Below are 17,888 nucleotides of genomic sequence, written 5' to 3' on the forward strand. Positions count from 1 at the left end.
TAACATTCACAATTTAATAATACAGTAAGGATAGGAATATGAATTTTGTACAATTTTTTTTTCTGTATAATAAATTGACGCGTTGAAGCGTTAGATTAAAAAAACGGAACTAATTGAGGTCTATGCAAAATCATCTAATTATAATAAAACTTCTCTATAGTGTGATAATCTAATATAAGAATAATCTTTATATAATTAAAAATTATAATCATAATTTAAGTTAATTATAAATAAGAATAAACTCTAATAAGTTATAAGTTTTTCAAAACCTGTCTTAAGTAACTTGTCTTCATATAGTTGTAATTATTTATATATTGCAAAAGTATATATGTTACATTAAAGGCTTAACATAGAAAAAAAATATTTTTCTAAAATTGTTTGAGACAACGATATACTCTTTAGAGTTGTTACTACATCTTTGAACTTGTGAGTATATAAGAACTCGCTAGTATGGACACCTTCTAGCTTATCAAACATGTCTGGAGCTTCATGAAATTCATTTGCTCCATTAATTAATTATTAATGCATTTGCCTCTATATTACTTATACTAAGGGTAACTAAGTCAAAATAATAGTTTTTGAACTAAATCTCTACTAAAATATAACCTCTCTTTAGTAATAAAATTAGTTGGTTCCAATATATGATTATAGAGAGGTTTTACAGTAATAGCATATTGGCATATTAATTTGTACAAAATTTTATATCCCTATCATTAATAATGATATATTATAGTAATCAAGGTTGTTAATTTACTATAGAACAATTTGTATTAAGTGCAGACATAAGCATCTAAGAGGTTTCATCTAAATTTATTGTCTTTATATTTCATATCATTTAATTAAAAAAATTTTCTGAGTGTTAAACAAAAAATTTAAACGCATCTCACAAATCCAATTTGAACAGGATATGAATTCTAGACCCCTGGCATATATGATCACCCAAAACTAGTTAACACTTTAATTAGTTCACCAAACTAGGTAAAAAATTTAGCCTTACGCAAAATTGCAAACTTATCTATTAGTATTCGTAAAATTGAATGTATTTGTATCAAATTTTCGTTGGTGGTAGACACCCCCATGCTATTGAACTCGTTAAAGGTTATGAATTAATTGTTGAACTTGTTGTATACATTCCCCAAAGTCGTATTAATGGCTCGCACTTCAATTCAAGTCCACACACTGATTACAAAAGCAGTTTTATCCATGTTATGTGCACAACTTCTGACCTAAGAAAGAGAAATGAAAGAAGCAGAAAAGATATATTAGAAAGCCGAACGGCGCTTAGTAAAAGCACTTTCTCATAAACCCTCTTGAGAAGCTGCCAACTGGCACTCTACAAGGCCACGTTGCACCTTTTCCTATCGCCATTTCCCTTTGACGTGGCATCCACTCGCTACCGTATTTTTTTTTCTAAATAAATACCCCCTCCATTTTGCACCCATTTGTTCTTTCTTCAAATTCGAAACCCCCTTTTCATTTTCATTTTCCCATCACAACAAACACATACGCAAACAAAACTCAACTCGCTATCTTTTCCTTCATTTTCTCACTCATTCTCACGAAAAGTTAACAACAACCTAGTAACACTAATGCCAGGGTTTGATAGTGTAGAAACTCCCAATGGAGACTTAACGGACTGCCCGTATCAATCCAACGATTGCTCCCCGGCACGAGATTTGCTTCATCAGCTACCTTCGTTAATGTCTTCTTGTTACCCCATCACTCTCAAGGTATAATTAATGTTCACTGGGGAACGAGCGATGTGTCGGGTTCCTTTCTTTTTCTTTTTTATTTCAAGAGTCAAAACTCACTGTTGACTCTTTCAATTTTGACTATATTTACCATTTCTTTCTTTTATTGACGCATGCAGTTTATCGACGTCTGTTACCGGATCAAGATCGAGAACAAGAGCAAAGAAGGAAGCAGCTTCAGACGTATTTTCAACCGTGGATCAACATCTTCGACTGATGATCAAGGATCAACCGCTAAGATTCAGGAGAGAACGATATTGAATGGAATAACAGGCATGGTGTCACCAGGAGAAATCCTGGCCATCCTTGGCCCTTCCGGCAGCGGCAAATCGACGATGCTCAATGTGTTAGCTGGTAGACTTCATCAAGGTCACGGCTTAACGGGAACAATTCTCACTAATAACAAGAAACCAACTAAACACATATCAAAACGCACTGGATTTGTCACCCAAGATGATATTCTTTATCCCCACCTGACAGTTCGCGAAACCCTAGTCTTCTGTTCTCTGCTTCGCTTGCCGAGAACATTGTCCACGAAAGAGAAGACTTCGATAGCTGAAGCAGTTATGGCGGAGTTAGGGTTAACAAAATGTGAGAACACAATCATCGGTAACAGCTTTATTCGCGGAATCTCGGGTGGTGAGAGAAAGAGAGTGAGCATAGCTCATGAGATGCTGATAAACCCTAGCTTGTTGATTCTGGACGAACCCACGTCGGGTTTGGACTCGACGGCGGCCTATCGGTTGGTATCGACGTTGGGTTCGTTGGTTCAGAGGGGAAAGACCATAGTGACCTCCATGCACCAACCGTCGAGCAGAGTTTATCAAATGTTTGATAAAGTGCTGGTGTTGAGCGAAGGGAGGTGTTTGTACTTTGGCAAAGGGAGTGAGGCTATGAGTTATTTTGAGTCCGTTGGATTCTCGCCATCTTTTCCTATGAATCCTGCTGATTTTCTCCTTGATCTCGCTAATGGTACGTAATCTTTAATTCGTTGAATGTCTTTTTATCCTATAATTCTCGTGTCTTTTTCTTGTCATTTCTGAAGTGTAAATTTCTCTCAGAGTGTGTCAATTATTAAAGAGACTGAGTTTCAAGAATCATAAGTTATGGAAGTTATGGAACCAGTTAGGTGGTCCAAACAAGTACTGACGGGGGCGTCATTATTAGGACAAGAACATATGGCACACCGCGCACACACTATGTACAGTTCTCCATTCCTATGTCATATCTATGTGGGTCCATCGTCTTAACTCCATGTTGAATCATCGATGTAGACTGCATTAAACTTTTCGTTATACTCATTAAATTTAAATTAAGAGTTTTTGAATGAGTATCAAATGAAAGATTTCGAAAAATTGAGTGGCCACAAGGATACAAACAACTGTTTTACAAGTTCATCATGATCGATCACAACCCATTGCCACCTTCATGTTCGCTTAGTCAAACACCTAAGTTATGGGGCCATACTCATCTCATACAGTCAAAATGGGTATATCCCCTAGAGCTTCTGCATTTAATTATTTCTGCCACAACATTAGATCTGATTAATTATAAATTTATATGACCTTTTGTTTTTGGGGGCTAAAAACACAAGAAAAGTAATAAAAGGACAGAGAAAAGGATTGTAGCATGTTAGTGGTGGATTGGTGTTGGTAATGGGGGGGGGGGGGGGTAAAATATTATTTAAAAATTATCTTATTATTTTGAATGAAAATGTAAAGTTGACAGCTTTTTTCAGGAAGGAAGAGCCACTATAATGGATAAAATTGATTAGATACGTGCAGGGTTTTGATTTTAGAAAAGAAAGTGGAAAAGAAAAAAAAAAGAAAAAAAAGAGAGAGAGAGAGAGAAATTCCGTGGGAGTTCTGTTCTAGATTAGACTATTAGGGAGAAATTAATAAATTTATTATTTTTTATGGAAACGTGTCGTGTTTGCTTGGCTTCGGCGGTCTTGTGTCTTTGCTTTTTTTTTTTTGAAATTGTTATTATTCTTTTATTTCTTTCCTTTTTTATATCCTGCTTGCTTTTAGCCAACCCTTTATACGACTCTTCATAGTTCATGCTTTATTCCGTCTCCGATTTTTTCTCTCTCTTTTCCCACCCTTTCTCCCTCTTTGGTTGAAACCAACTATGTCCACTCGCGCTCAGTGACGTGTTCGATTGTCTTTTAATAGTGGCTAGATTTATCAACAATCTGCCCTAACTAAGGGAGACATGTTAGCTAGCTGCCCCTTCTATTCTATTCTATCAAGAATTTCAATTTCTCTTTCGAATCGTTCTGACTTACCTCTAGTAGTAATATCGAATTTTTACGTATCAATTCTGGATTTAATTATTTTTTTTTGAACATTCTGAAATTTTGATACCAAAATTAAAATTTCATGTTTAATCCTATCACGTGCCAACATCTGACCCATTGTATCTCACGTTTGACATTTCACATTAAAGTATTCCATCCAATATCTAAGAGTCTTAAGGTATGTTTTTTTTTAAAAAAAATTAAATATTTAGGTGTTGGAACTAGGTGGAGCAATTTAATAAGGTAGATTGAGAGAATCATGGACAATACAGGCACGCAGCTAGCAATTTTCCAACGTGATATGGGTTCTTTTATTTATTTATTTATTTTTACTCATTGTTATGATGGAGTATGGATCCCCAATACAATCCCAATTTAATTCTGTAAAAGATATTGAAGAGATAGTATACGGTATGGGAAAGTGGGACCCTTCAATCACACATCCTTTCCTACAGAAATTCTCATCTCATGGGTTGAAAAGGATCGCATCAAGGTCAATTCTCATCAAGTAACTTTTGTTGTGATATGATCAAAACAACGAACAATTATTGAGTGAAATTAATTATTTGGGTTTGAACCATAGAGTTGACTTTTTTTCGTTGAGGTATCGATTTGGGTACTGACCAGTCATGCTTCTCTTTTAGGGGAAAAAAATAATCCCTTATATCATCATATGTTTCTTCGCATTTTGTGCGGAGGGCCATGACTGATATCATTCAAGGATTGTGGCGTACTTAGCGAACGACAGTGACTTCACCCGTAGGATAAAACTAGGGTTAAAATATTCTTACAAAGTTTTGTTTATCCCGCTGTAATGATTTGTTTTACCTTCATCTGAAATTATTTGTTTAGTGTAGCGATTTAGATACTGTTGACATCTAATTAGTCCATTGAGATTAGGTTTCATGCCACTATGAAGAAACAAGCTTGTTTGTTTATTGTTATTTTTAGTATTAAATTGCTTGCTTGGCAGCCCCTAGGTAAGTTTGAAGTTTAAGATTCTCACGACAAGTGATTTTAAATACATTTTTCAAAAAATTAATATTTGGTTATTTTAGGAAAAGAATATTGGTGTTTGGTGTGGCATTTTTATATATGTCACCAGCTAAACTGCCTAAACAGAGCTCATTGTCAAATAGGTCAAAGCCGAAGTGCAATTTGACTAGGTGTATTTTTGGACCATTGTTTATGGGCATAATGTAACAATAAAGATTATCAAAATAAAAAGACATGGAGAGAGAGGTCGAGATAATTGTTAATTTCTTGATCCACTTTTTCCTTGTTTTTTTTAAAATTATTTTTTAATTAATTTATTCTGAGACACCATGATTCTAGTCAGGATTATAGAGGTTGATGACGACATTGATTTCGTGATCAAGCATCTTTTATTTATTTATTTTTTTATGGGTAACAGCATTTGGAAAGTGGCACATCCCATCTTTGTCCCTTGATAATTGTTCCTCACTATAGTCACGCCTTTATGAATTTTTTAAGTCTTTTTAATTAATTATATGTTGCCTTTTTTTTGTGCTATTTTTGGTTAATTTTTAATTAAGCGCCATCGAATCTAACATTCATTACTAATCTTGAGTTCAAGTCATGATATATAAAAATTAGGAATGTTTTTTTTTTTGAAATAATAATTTCTTTGTCCGTGAGTGCTGTTTAATTTCTGATTTGAATGGTGATGTGAGCTTTTTGACCAAGATAATATTTTTTTTTCTTCTAACCCTTAAGCTTATAGTGGTGAACAAAATGATTTCCTTAAAGATAATTTCCCAATTCAACATAGAAAATAATCCCATCCTTTCTACTTCAAATTATTGAATCAATCAATCTCCCTATCAGCTGGTGTCTCACATATTCATCATTGCAGATGCCAAAACTTTGACCTGAATTTCAAATAATTTTGATCGAACCCATTTTTTCTTAATCCTTGCTAAAGTTATTCTCCTGCTTACTTTTGCCTAAATCTCTAACTTAAGTATATGTTGAAGAGTAACACGTGTTGGGTTGAATTTAAATTTCAATAGCACGCATATAGCACATTCTTCCCACCAAAGTCATCAAAATCATTAGCTTCGGAGGGTTACTTTTAATAAAAGTATTAAGTGGTTGCTTAACTAATACTTGCGGCACAAACGCTAGTGGACTCCCACCTTTGCCACCAGCACCGGTCAGCTTTTGCTTTCAACTTTCTTTGCTGCTCATAATAATTTCTTTAATCTCAATTCATGTCACTAGGGTTTAGCACTAATAAATTAATCAACCTCTAAACTTTCTTGACCATTTTGAGTCGATTACCATTGGTTTTTCATTCCATTTTCAATCTAAAAGCGTACCAATATTATATTTATGCTTAGATTCGGACGTCTGTATTTAATAAAATGCAAACTTACGCAAAAGGAATCAATTGATTTTAAGATATTGTTGTTTATGTGATCCTCTACCTGTTTTGAATGAACGAAACTCTTCCTGTTACCGACAGCCCACTTAACTTTGTCTTTAAACTTTATATTGGTCTAATGGTTTTGTTTTTGAAGTGTTTGCTTGCCCCATACAGTTTCAAGATCATTAGCATTTTTAGAATATCTTTGACACTCATATTTCTTCACATTTGTAACCTAGTCCATGATACTATGGTTCAAACTTAAGGGTTCTAATGATAAATTAAGACTTTGACGTATCCGAATTTAAGTAACTTCTTATATTTTTGGTTTGGATTTCTTTATAAAAGTGTGAGGGGTAAAGCCCAAATTACATTTTAAACTCCTACCTCTTCAAGATTCAAATTAATCTGACCAACTACATAAAACTGTTTAAAAACTACTTGAAGGATTGGTGATTGCCATTGAATTACACTTATGCGTTGTTATTTGCACTTAATTAAATTCAAATAATTTTCTTTAGTTATAGAGTAAATAAAGTGAATGCATGGTCGTGTGCAAAGTAATAAAAGAACTTATTATATATGTTTAAAGAGTCATTATCTACTGGGCTATTACTTATATATTATGGTTACTTATATAATAGAACAGTTTTAGGTGATCAATTGTGCTCTGTAAGATGGGAAATTGACGTTACTCAATAAATAATTTCTGTATGCTCAAATAAATATTACTATTTGAATAAAATTATATGATGTTGATTCATATTTCTTGCGTTTTCTAGGCGTGTACCATCTTGATGGAGTTAGTGAAAGAGAAAAGCCAAATGTGAAATCTTCCATAGTTGCTTCATACAATACATTGTTGGCACCAAAAGTAAGAGCTGCTTGCATGGAAGCTACGAATCTTCCAAGGAGAGAAGCACTTCTAACAGGAAGCAGCAGCAGTAGCCATTCTTCTGAAGAACACACGAGAAGCCACAACAACAACGTTATTGGCTTTGCCACTTGGTTAAACCAATTCAGCATTCTCCTTCATAGAAGCCTCAAAGAAAGAAAGCATGAATCCTTAAACACCCTCAGAGTCTTTCAAGTAATTGCTGCATCACTTTTATCTGGTATCATGTGGTGGCATTCAGATTTTCGAGAAGTTCAAGATAGGTTAGGCCTTTTCTTCTTCATCTCAGTCTTCTGGGGAGTCTTGCCATCCGTTAATGCTGTTTTCGCATTTCCTCAAGAACGTGCAATCTTCATGAAAGAAAGGGCTTCTGGTATGTACACTCTCTCTTCATATTTCATGTCTCGAATCATCGGAGACTTGCCCGTGGAGCTCATTCTTCCTACTGTGTTCCTCATTATCATTTACTGGATGACCGGATTTAAGCCTGAATTCATCGCATTTGTTCAAACACTTTTGGTTTTACTTGGCTACGTGCTCGTCTCTCAAGGGCTTGGCCTAGCTCTAGGAGCAATCATCATGGATGCTAAACAAGCATCAACAATTGTGACAGTTACAATGCTTGCATTTGTCCTAACGGGAGGATATTATGTGCATAAAATGCCTTCTTGTATAGCCTGGATCAAATATATTTCTTCTACATATTACAACTACAGGCTGCTGATTAATGTTCAATACGGAGATGGCAAGAAGATTTCATATCTTTTGGGCTGCTTTGATCGTCATGGAAGCAGCAGAGATGCAAGCTGCAAGTTTGTTGAAGAAGATATTGTAGGGCAAATTAGCCCTTTGGTAAGCATTGGTGCCTTCTTGTCGATGTTTGTGGGCTATAGGTTACTGGCTTATCTTGCTTTGAGGCGCCTTAAAGCTTGAACTTTGTTCAGGGTTCTGATAATCGGAGCCGCTTCGAGTTGTTAGGGCAATTAGAGTCACACTAACTGTAATTGAAATTGGCCATCGAAGTAAAATTGGTGGTTGATGCAGGCGTATGTATGTAAAAGGAACAAAAGATCATTGTTGTTCACATTCTGATTATGTAAATGCAAATTATTAGTCCTCTGTTAATTCTCTTGCTATTTACTTACCTATTTAACCATTTTACTGAATTTTATTTCTACCTAATATGCTACTCACTATTTAATGTATGCATTTCAATTAGGGTTGTATTCTATGGTTATGATTCTACTGGTTTTTTTCATTCCGTCGAAAATCAATTTTACAGTATAGATGCTTATAACCTCCCCCTCTATACCTAGTAAGAAGGTGATGATATTCATCCAAGGGAAAGAAAGAAACTAATGATAAATAAGTAGACAGAAATTGACAACAAGGAAGAGAAGACTTAGATTCAATGAAGAGATAGAGAGTTCAAACTTTGGACATATTACACCAGGCAGAGTTGATCTATAAGCTTACATAGCAAAGCAGCATGTCAAGGAGGAGGAAAAAGTTAAGAAGATCACACGGGGCTGAGGAGCTGATAGAGCTGGGGCTTGGGGTCAGAGTTCATGCCGATGATGATGACAAGAGGAATGAAGCCATAGTGAGTGATGACTTTAGCCTTTTTCATGGCCCAAGTGCTCCACTCTTTCAAACAATCTGCTCTTGATTTCTCTGAATCTTTTGCTCCCTTCACACTCTTGCCTTTAGTCTTAAGTGTTATTCTTGAACTCATTTTATCCTCACTCTCTCTCCTTTGCTGGGTTAGCTTTGGCTATTAACCCCCAACAGATTATGCACCTGTAGAAGTGAATTAAAAAGACCTGATAAACCTGATCAGGCAATAGCATTATATTGATAAAATCACACAGCATTCATTGATGCAGGATGCAGCAATTGTAGTGGAGCTAATAAACAAAAACTTATCTAGGTTACTTATGTGGTCAATTGGATCTTTCTTTCATTGCTGTCAAAAATCTGAACTCCAATGAAATCTCATCACAGAAGAGAGGGAGGGGAAGGGGGTGTATTTGAGTGGGGGGAATATTTACGTTGCCAAGTATTTAAGGTGACATTATGAGGAAAGCTGCTATTAGTCTTGAGGTTGGTAACCGGCAAGAAGAGTGTTAACAAGCATCTCAACTCATGAAGCCAGTCAGCTATAGAAGGATGGAAATCTTAAGTTCAGGCAGGCCAACTTGACAAGGATGACACTTAACACACACTGTGAAGTCTGCCATCAACTATGCTGTTAGCTAGACTTCGACTTCTAAACATGTAGACAAGGACAGTATCATCAATGACCGTATCTGTTCTTCTTTAGTGGATTTATATTAGGGGGGAAACAACATGGCTGGGTTACACATACTCTATCATTCACATTGCATATCCTTGGTAAGGATATGTTGCCCCCACCCTTGCAATGATCGAGCATTATTCTTTTCTTTTCTATTCCATAAGCCATAGTCCCACAACAGAACAATCAAATTGAAGAACACAGTCTCTATGTCTCTCTCACTTACACATACAAGGACACCAAAAAATAAAAAATAACAACCAACCCAACAAGAAGTTGGGCTCAAAGACTAGAGATATGTTTGAAATTGCTAAACTCTGCTTAATTTTAAAAGCAAAACGAATAAAGTGTTTGATAAAATCCCTGTTTATCCTTAGATTTACCAATCAGCCATCTGCTTATACTTAGCAACCAGTGATTCCATTTCATAACATGAGTAAACACCACTTTCAATTGAGGAGGGATTAACAGTGTCCTAATCAATACAGAGACTGAAAAGTAAATTATGAAACTTGTAAAAATCTTTAGAGTACTAAAATTTTGTACGTGTACCATTTTATAGTACAAGAAAATCCATCAGATTAAAATTTTAATCTAAAATCCAATCTTAGCAATTTTTTTTTGGCATACTAAGAGATAAAAAAAACTATATTTTCTAACAAGAATACATCAAGTAATTAGTATACAGTAACCGCATTAATTATGATAAAAAAATAAAAAAGTAAAACTGACCAACCTAAGTTGAACGATTCCAGTGGGCTAACGGAGACAGATGGAAGTGCCGGAGGCGGCAGATGACTGGACGATGTGTTGAGAAGATGATGGGCGATTGTTCCGTGTGCGGATGCGGGTGCAGAACGCCAGAATTGGTTAGGTGGTAATTTGAGTTTACGTATTGAACAACATGTAGGCAGGAGCATTCGATTATCATGTACCCACTTATAGATGGCTGCCACGTCACCCATAATTGACGAGTGGTGATTCTATTTATTAAAAATATTTCCATTGAAAATAAAAATACAAGGACTTTCTCTTGGGGGAAAAATTTTGAATTTTCTAGGAAATATTTCCAATTCCAGACCACGTTTAATTTGATCTATATTTTCACAGAAAGAAGAAATGAAGCAACTAGAATAAGAATTTACTTCTTTTTTCAAAAAAAAGAAAAGAAAAAGGTTCGAGATTGATCGAAGGAGAGCAACTAAGTGAGCCGACCATGGAAAAACAACCGTCACTGGCGCCGCCGTCACAATCTAGCTCGAGAGAGCTGCAGTGCGTGGGAAGATTGGAAATCGTACAGCCGAAACCCGTAGGTTTTCTCTGCGGTTCAATTCCGGTACCGACGGACAAATCTTTTCACGACGCCGCCTTTAACTCCGCCCTCGTGCCCTCTTCCGACACGTAAGTAAATATTTATTTTTATTTGTTAATTTATAATTCTTTATTTGAATTTCTTCGTGGTTTTTTTTTAGTGTGAGTGCTCCTCGGTATCGGATGCTGCCAACGGAGACGGACCTTAATAGGCCGCCGCTTGTGCCGAACCTTCCGGAAAAGGTGCTTCCTATTGGTTCCGTACAGTCCAAGGCAACTGGAGGTAAATTGCTTTGTTAATTGAATATTAGTAGTCCCCTTTCTATATTGCCTTCGTTACAGTCTGATGCTGCATGCTGTCAACGCAAAATAGCGTAATAGCATATGCGTGAGATTGAAATTTTGAAAGCCCAGAAGCTAAAGTGTTTGTTAAACTCTGAGTTTTACTTTACAGCTAATGCTCACCAACCACTACTCGCATATATTTGACTGCTTGTGATAAACATTTGTGGATTCCTTAATCCCTAACATAGCCTTCATATATTATAGAGAAGCCATTTTCTTTGGTATCATGGTACCGTAGCTTTTGCTACATAAAGAGTGATTGACATTAGATTGTCTGTATGTTATGATCCTCATACTAAAATATAAAGATATGAGCCTAAGTATGACTCTGATACTCCAGTCATTTGAATCTGATATGCATGCATGAAAACTGATCATTTTGGAAAGGTTTACTATTAAACAGTTCTGAGATGACTGGAAGCAGAAAGATGTATATAGACATACCTAACTTAAAGTACTCGTAGACTTTGTTGGCATGGTTTTTGTCATTGTGGACATGTGTGCTTGAGGTTTGAGAAATTTTTGGGCTCCATTGGGTTCTGGGATCAGAGTTTCTATCTGCTGCTTGAATTTTGCATTAGGAGTTAGTTTTCTGCAGAATATTTTTTAGGATTATCTGCTGCTTTGTATTATCCAATGCATGCAATTATGCAAATGGAAATGCTATAGTGACTAGTTGAGTACTAAAGACAAAAGTAGAGGATATAATAACTCCATTCTGCTTTTATAAAAATTTGATGTTCATAAATGGCAGATCCAAGTTGGGAAGGTGGTGCTATTGCATCTAATCTTAGTAGGAAATGTGAAGCCCTCGCCGTGTCTGGTCTGGTCGAATATGGGGATGACATAGATGTGATTTCTCCAACTGACATTTTGAAGCAAATCTTTAAAATACCATATTCCAAGGCTCGATTATCAATTTCAGTTCACCGTGTTGGACAGACTCTTGTGCTGAATTATGGGTTTGTATCTACATGTTGCTTCTTTGTTTATTATTCCATAGAAGTGTTTTAACTGATTGAGTTTTTGCCAAATTGCAGGGCTGATGTTGAAGAAGGAGAGAAATTGATCAGAAGACATGGAAATCAATCAAAATGTGCAGATCAATCTTTATTTTTGAACTTTGCTATGCATTCAGTTAGAATGGAGGCTTGTGACTGCCCACCAACTCACCAATCTCCATCTGAGAGGCAAACAAACTCATCTGTTCTTCCTGGGAGAGATGCATCCAATTTTGTGGGACAGACTGAAGATGTTGCTAGAAAGGAAGGATCAGGACATTTTTCAGAGTACCCAAAGGTCCAACAGGATAGCTCCATTTGGGACAGTAGGAAGAATAAGAGAAATAAAAATCATGATCCTGTTAAAAAGGCCTCACATGTTGGCGAAAAGCCTAGATGCTCGATTCAAGAGTCTGAAAAACATAGAAGAGTTGGTAATGATGGATTTTTGAGGGTTTTGTTTTGGCAATTTCACAATTTTCGGATGCTTCTGGGTAGCGACTTACTTCTCTTCAGTAATGAAAAATATGTTGCTGTGAGCTTGCATTTATGGGATGTCGCACGACAGGTTGCAGCCAACTACCTTCCCCAACCCCCCCCCCCCCCCCCCCCCTCTTCTCTTTCTCCTCTCATTAGCTTGTTAGTTTGTTAAATTTTTTACTGTTTCAAATCCCTTCATTTGGCAGGTCACTCCTTTGACTTGGCTTGAAGCCTGGCTTGATAATGTCATGGCAAGTGTGCCTGAGTTGGCAATTTGTTATCATGAGAATGGTGTTGTTCAGGGCTATGAGCTTCTGAAAACAGATGACATATTCTTACTAAAAGGTGTCTCTGATGATGGCACTCCTGCTTTTCATCCTCATGTTGTCCAACAAAGTGGTCTTTCAGTATTGAGGTTTCTTCAAGAAAACTGCAAGCAAGATCCTGGTGCTTATTGGGTACTGATTTCGTTTGTTTTTAACATGAACTTCCATGTTAATGAAGTTTAATGTAGGCAAACTTTGTTTCTGTTATCTGACATTACATTTTACAGCTATATAAAAGTGCTGGCGAAGATGTAATTCGACTTTTTGATCTCTCTGTTATTCCTAAGAACCATTCTTCAAGTGCTTGTGATGACAGCACTAGCTCCCTGCCTCAAATTCATAGAGGAAGAAGTGATTCATTATTTTCATTGGGGACTCTACTGTACCGCATTGCTCACAGACTTTCGCTTTCAATGGTGTGGTGCAATAATAAGTATTCTATTTTGTGTATCACCTTGGAATCTGTGATTCCCTCCTGCTAATTGTTGATTGCTTTGTTGCAGGCATCTGATAATAGGGCAAAGTGTGCAAGGTTCATAAAGAAATGTTTGGATTTTCTGGATGAGCCCGATCATTTGGTACTATAGTTTTCTAAATTGATATTTGATATGAAAGTTGTACCTTCAATTCTTTTAAACCTATGGCTAGTAACATGGTTACTAATGCTCTCTGTATGATGCTTAATAGGTTATGCGTGCGTTTGCCCATGAACAGTTTGCAAGGCTTATTTTGAATTATGAGGAAGATCTGGAATTAACTTCTGAATCTCTTCCTGTAGAATGCAAAATAACTGTTACTAATGCTGAAGAAGAATCCATGGACCCTTTCAGTAGCTTCTCTGAATCAGATGTCCATGACAAGGGCCTGTTGATTGTGGAAGACGAATTAAGTCAAGCAGGAATGGCAATGCAAGATTTAGTATCAGAAGCTTCTATGAAGATGACTCTGGATGAAAATGTATCAGCTCCCACTTCCAGGAAATTGATAGCCCCTGGTGATCCAGAATTCAGAGATCAAGAAAGAGGTCTTCCAAGTTCCAGTGCTGATGAAAGCTTTGCTGTGTGTAGAATGTCTCCAACATCTACCAATGTGATTGAAACTGTTGCCGATCCAATCTCCTCTAAGTTAGCTGCAGTACACCATGTTTCACAAGCCATTAAATCTCTCAGATGGAAGCGCCAACTACAAAGCTCTGAACCAGAGTTTATTAACCAGAACATTCGTGTTGGTGATACGCTTCCATCTCCAAACTTTTCTGTTTGTGCTTGTGGTGATGCTGACTGTATTGAAGTTTGTGACATTCGAGAATGGCTTCCAACATCGAAACTGGACAACAAGTTGTGGAAACTTGTTCTTCTTCTGGGAGAATCTTATTTGGCGCTTGGACAAGCTTATAAGGAGGATGGTCAGTTGCATCAAGCTTTGAAGACTGTGGAATTAGCTTGTTCTGTTTATGGATCAATGCCTCAGCACCGTGAAGACACAAAGTTTATTTCCTCAATGACTAAAGGCTCATTATCTCCAATAGTATTCACCGACAGAAGAAAAATGACTGGGTCATTTGTTGGTGATATGAAGGAAGTTAACTCAAGCTCTAATGATGGTTGTCTTAATTCTGAGCAATTATCTTCTGCTTACCTCTTCTGGGCTAGGGCATGGACACTGGTTGGAGATGTTTATGTTGAGTTCCATATGATAAAGGGTAAAGAAATCTCAATACAAGCAGAGAGAAAACCTTCTACCAGAGAATTGAAAATGTCTTCTGAGGTTGTCAAAGAAGTCCAAAGGCTTAAGAGGAAGCTTGGTCAGTATCAGAACTGCAGTTCATGTTTCTTGGTTAATTGCAGCTGCCAGAGTGACAGAGCCAGCAGTGGCAGCAGTGCTAGCAGTAGCAGTGGAGATAAGGTTTCTATTGCTTATGGCAGAAAACACAATAAGAGATCACATGCTAAGAGTGCCTCATACTCACTTCAGGGAGACCCTGCAGATTCCTTCCTTAATTGCAAGGATGAGAATACAAAGAGTCTTGACAATGGAAATCTGCAACTCAATAGGGGTGATGGCACACTTATGGGAGCTTCCAATGTTATTTCAGAGAAACTTGAGGATTTGAACGCTACTAATTCTAAAAGAGTAGAACATACTTCAGGAACACATGATGTAGAGTCCAAGGTGTCCACACAAGTGGAATTTGCTTCAAGAGATAAGCCCAAAGTGAAAAATGGTGGGATATTTAAATACCTTGAGGATCCTGTAGTTGGGGATGCAGAAAACAATCTCTCATCTGCCCTAAGTTGTTATGAAGAAGCTGTAAAGGCATTGGGTGGACTTCCTACTGTTTCAGCAGAGCTACAGTCTGTTCTAAAAAAGAAAGGATGGGTTTGCAACGAAATGGGTCGTATCAGGCTTGAAAGAAAAGAAATGGAAAAAGGCGAACATGCTTTTGCAAATGCTATTAATGCATTCAAAGAAGTTTCTGACTACACTAATATTATTTTGATTAACTGTAACTTGGGCCATGGCAGACGAGCATTGGCTGAAGAGATGGTGTCAAAGGTTGAAAGTCTCAAAATACATACAATCTTCCAGAATATGTATAAACAAGCACTTGAGACTGCAAAATTGGAATACTGTGAATCTCTCAGATATTATGGGGCTGCAAAGTTGCAACTTAATTCTCTTGTCGAAGAAGCTGGTTCAGTGTCAAACAGCTTGAGGATGGAAGTACATACACAATTCGCTCATACATACTTGAGGCTTGGCATGCTTCTGGCAAGGGAGGATACAACTGCTGAAGTTTATGAAACTGGAGCCGGGGAGGACATATCTGTGCCTTGTGAAGGAAGAACCAGGAAAGAACTGAGAAAGCATGAGGTATCAGCAAATGATGCAATTAGAGAGGCATTATCTTTGTATGAATCAATGGGAGATTTACGCAAACAGGAGGCTGCTTATGCCTATTTTCAACTTGCTTGCTACCAGAGGGATTGCTCTTTGAAGTTCTTGGAATCAGATCATAAGAAAAATAACTTGCCTAAAGGGGAAAACAGCTTTGTCCATAGGGTCAGGCAATATGCTTCCTTGGCTGAGAGGAACTGGCAAAAAGCTATGGACTTTTATGGTCCCAGGTCACATCCCACCATGTACTTGACTATTCTTATGGAGAGGTCGGATCTTTCATTCAGGCTTTCATGTTTCTTACACTCGAATGCGGTATGTTCCATACTCTCTTGTTCTTTAGTATTGTGGAAATCCATATTTTTATCCAGATGTTTGGTTGCTTGCTGATTTGAACTTTTTAGACAATGTTTGTTGTTTAGTGATTTTCATTCTTGACAATGTTCATGCATTGAGGTATACCAATTATAAATATTTTATCACTACAATTCATGTAAGGTATACCATTTTTTTTCATTATTTATATTTTTACGGGTGATTCTGATAATTTGGTATTGTTCCAGATGCTGGAAACAGCTCTATCTTGCCTGCTTGAAGGACGCCATATATCTGAAAGTTGCTCTGAATCTTTGTCAACTAATGGTTCCAAGGTATGTGCCAAATTTTGGAACCAGTTGCAAATGCTTTTGAAAAAAATGCTGGCCACAACAATCTCCACAAGCACAAACAAATCGTCTCCCATTGGGCAATCAAATCCTTCTGTACGGTCTGCAGATGCCGGAAAGCTGAGGGAGCTTTACAAAATGTCCTTGAAGTCTACAGAGTTAAGTGAATTACCAGCCATGCATGCATTGTGGACATCACAGTAAGAAAATGGCTGCTATACTGTCTGATCTCAAACCCTCAAAAGCTTTCTATCATCTGACTAGAAAAGTCGTTCACTTTTAACATTTGATGGGGGAAATGATGTCAGGAGATTTGGAAATTTAAATCATTCACTTATTCCATTGATGTGTATTTCAGGGTGACCTTCTTTTAAGTTTCTATTTTGCTTCTAAGCTTTCACTTTGGTTAGTGTGGGTTTTTCTCTTTCGTTCAAAATTAAGCTCCATTCGCGTCTTTGCGATTACGGTTCTGTCCGCTGCGGCTCTGAATTTACAAATTTCAATTTTCTGTTAATATTAACTGCGAAAAGACAACGTGGTGTATCATTTAACATTGTAGATGATTTTTATACATCATTTATCTTTTCATTTTCAGCAGAGTTTAAAAAAAAAAAATTTGTTATTTTATTAATACGAAATTAATGAAGCTGTGACGATTTTTATTTTAATCCCCCCCGGGTGCCCCCACCAAAAAAAAAAAAAAAAAAATCATGCTGTTAATGTTTAATCATATTTGCTGTAATGTTGACGAACGTTTCAAACTCTTGTTCTTTTAGGGTTATAACTGATGGTTATTTTTCAATGCTATTTCTACTACAGAACTGGACATGAGAGATTCTTTTCATTCAGCTACTCGCAAATGAAAGGACAAAAAAATATTTTATCAAGATATAGGGGGATTTAATAAATAATTTATTGAATATATATATATATGTGAACATAATATAGAAAGATAGGAGTCTGCAGTCCAAAATCAAACAAATTAATTAATAGAGGGGAATGAATTTACGACAATCCCAAAGAGATAAAAAAGCACATAATCAACAACTTTAAAAAATAATAATAATAATAACATAACATCATGGTACTAAATTACATATAAGATTAGAGTTTGGAATTTTTCCACATTAACCTCTACTATTCTTCAATCATGCTATGATTGTTAATAAAAACCTTCGAAGCTAATGAACAATTTTAGTGTCTTTGGATCTAGCATAAATACATATGATTAT

At 36.5% G+C, this 17,888-nt stretch overlaps 3 protein-coding genes across 6 annotated transcripts; 2 read left to right on the plus strand and 1 right to left on the minus strand.

Annotated features, from left to right (window-relative positions):
• Nucleotides 1-1,389: 1,389 nt before the first annotated feature.
• LOC102622650 (ABC transporter G family member 25) lies at nt 1,390-8,389 on the plus strand. The gene is made up of 3 exons (XM_006473123.4): nt 1,390-1,730; nt 1,871-2,723; nt 7,222-8,389. The coding sequence occupies exons 1-3, from the start codon at nt 1,590-1,592 to the stop codon at nt 8,265-8,267; spliced, it is 2,040 nt and encodes a 679-aa protein (XP_006473186.2). The 5' UTR covers nt 1,390-1,589; the 3' UTR covers nt 8,268-8,389.
• Nucleotides 8,390-8,714: 325 nt separating this feature from the next.
• LOC102622946 (mitochondrial import receptor subunit TOM7-1) lies at nt 8,715-10,534 on the minus strand. Of its 4 annotated transcripts, none has more exons than XM_025095874.2 (2): nt 10,367-10,534; nt 8,715-9,134 (listed from the first exon to the last, which is right to left on the minus strand). In XM_025095874.2, the coding sequence occupies exon 2, from the start codon at nt 9,067-9,069 to the stop codon at nt 8,854-8,856; it is 216 nt and encodes a 71-aa protein (XP_024951642.2). In that variant the 5' UTR covers nt 9,070-9,134; nt 10,367-10,534; the 3' UTR covers nt 8,715-8,853. The 4 variants fall into 4 exon arrangements, with proteins under 4 accessions (XP_024951642.2, XP_024951644.2, XP_024951643.2 ...); XM_025095876.2 differs by having other exon boundaries at nt 8,715-9,108; nt 10,367-10,533; XM_025095875.2 differs by having other exon boundaries at nt 8,715-9,157; nt 10,367-10,533.
• Nucleotides 10,535-10,649: 115 nt separating this feature from the next.
• LOC102623236 (uncharacterized) lies at nt 10,650-17,065 on the plus strand. Its single transcript, XM_006473125.4, has 9 exons — nt 10,650-11,031; nt 11,103-11,224; nt 12,041-12,248; nt 12,327-12,855; nt 12,974-13,225; nt 13,321-13,509; nt 13,597-13,671; nt 13,781-16,306; nt 16,555-17,065. Exons 1-9 carry the CDS (start codon nt 10,847-10,849, stop codon nt 16,858-16,860), a joined length of 4,392 nt encoding a protein of 1,463 aa, XP_006473188.2. The 5' UTR covers nt 10,650-10,846; the 3' UTR covers nt 16,861-17,065.
• The last annotated feature ends 823 nt before the right edge of the window (nt 17,066-17,888 follow it).

The sequence above is a fragment of the Citrus sinensis genome, chromosome 5, assembly GCF_022201045.2.
Source record: "Citrus sinensis cultivar Valencia sweet orange chromosome 5, DVS_A1.0, whole genome shotgun sequence".
Taxonomy (NCBI): Eukaryota; Viridiplantae; Streptophyta; class Magnoliopsida; order Sapindales; family Rutaceae; genus Citrus; species Citrus sinensis.

Excerpts from the sequence above, each read along its gene's own strand:
- LOC102623236 (XM_006473125.4), top strand. The coding sequence starts at position 10,847 with ATGGAAAAACAACCGTCACTGGCGCCGCCGTCACAATCTAGCTCGAGA. Across the intron at positions 12,856-12,973 it reads TATGGGATGTCGCACGACAG|GTCACTCCTTTGACTTGGCT; the intron begins GTTGCAGCCAAC and ends TTCATTTGGCAG. Across the intron at positions 13,672-13,780 it reads TGGATGAGCCCGATCATTTG|GTTATGCGTGCGTTTGCCCA; the intron begins GTACTATAGTTT and ends GATGCTTAATAG.
- LOC102622946 (XM_025095874.2), bottom strand. The coding sequence starts at position 9,069 with ATGAGTTCAAGAATAACACTTAAGACTAAAGGCAAGAGTGTGAAGGGA.
- LOC102622650 (XM_006473123.4), top strand. The coding sequence starts at position 1,590 with ATGCCAGGGTTTGATAGTGTAGAAACTCCCAATGGAGACTTAACGGAC. Across the intron at positions 1,731-1,870 it reads GTTACCCCATCACTCTCAAG|TTTATCGACGTCTGTTACCG; the intron begins GTATAATTAATG and ends TGACGCATGCAG. Across the intron at positions 2,724-7,221 it reads TCTCCTTGATCTCGCTAATG|GCGTGTACCATCTTGATGGA; the intron begins GTACGTAATCTT and ends TGCGTTTTCTAG.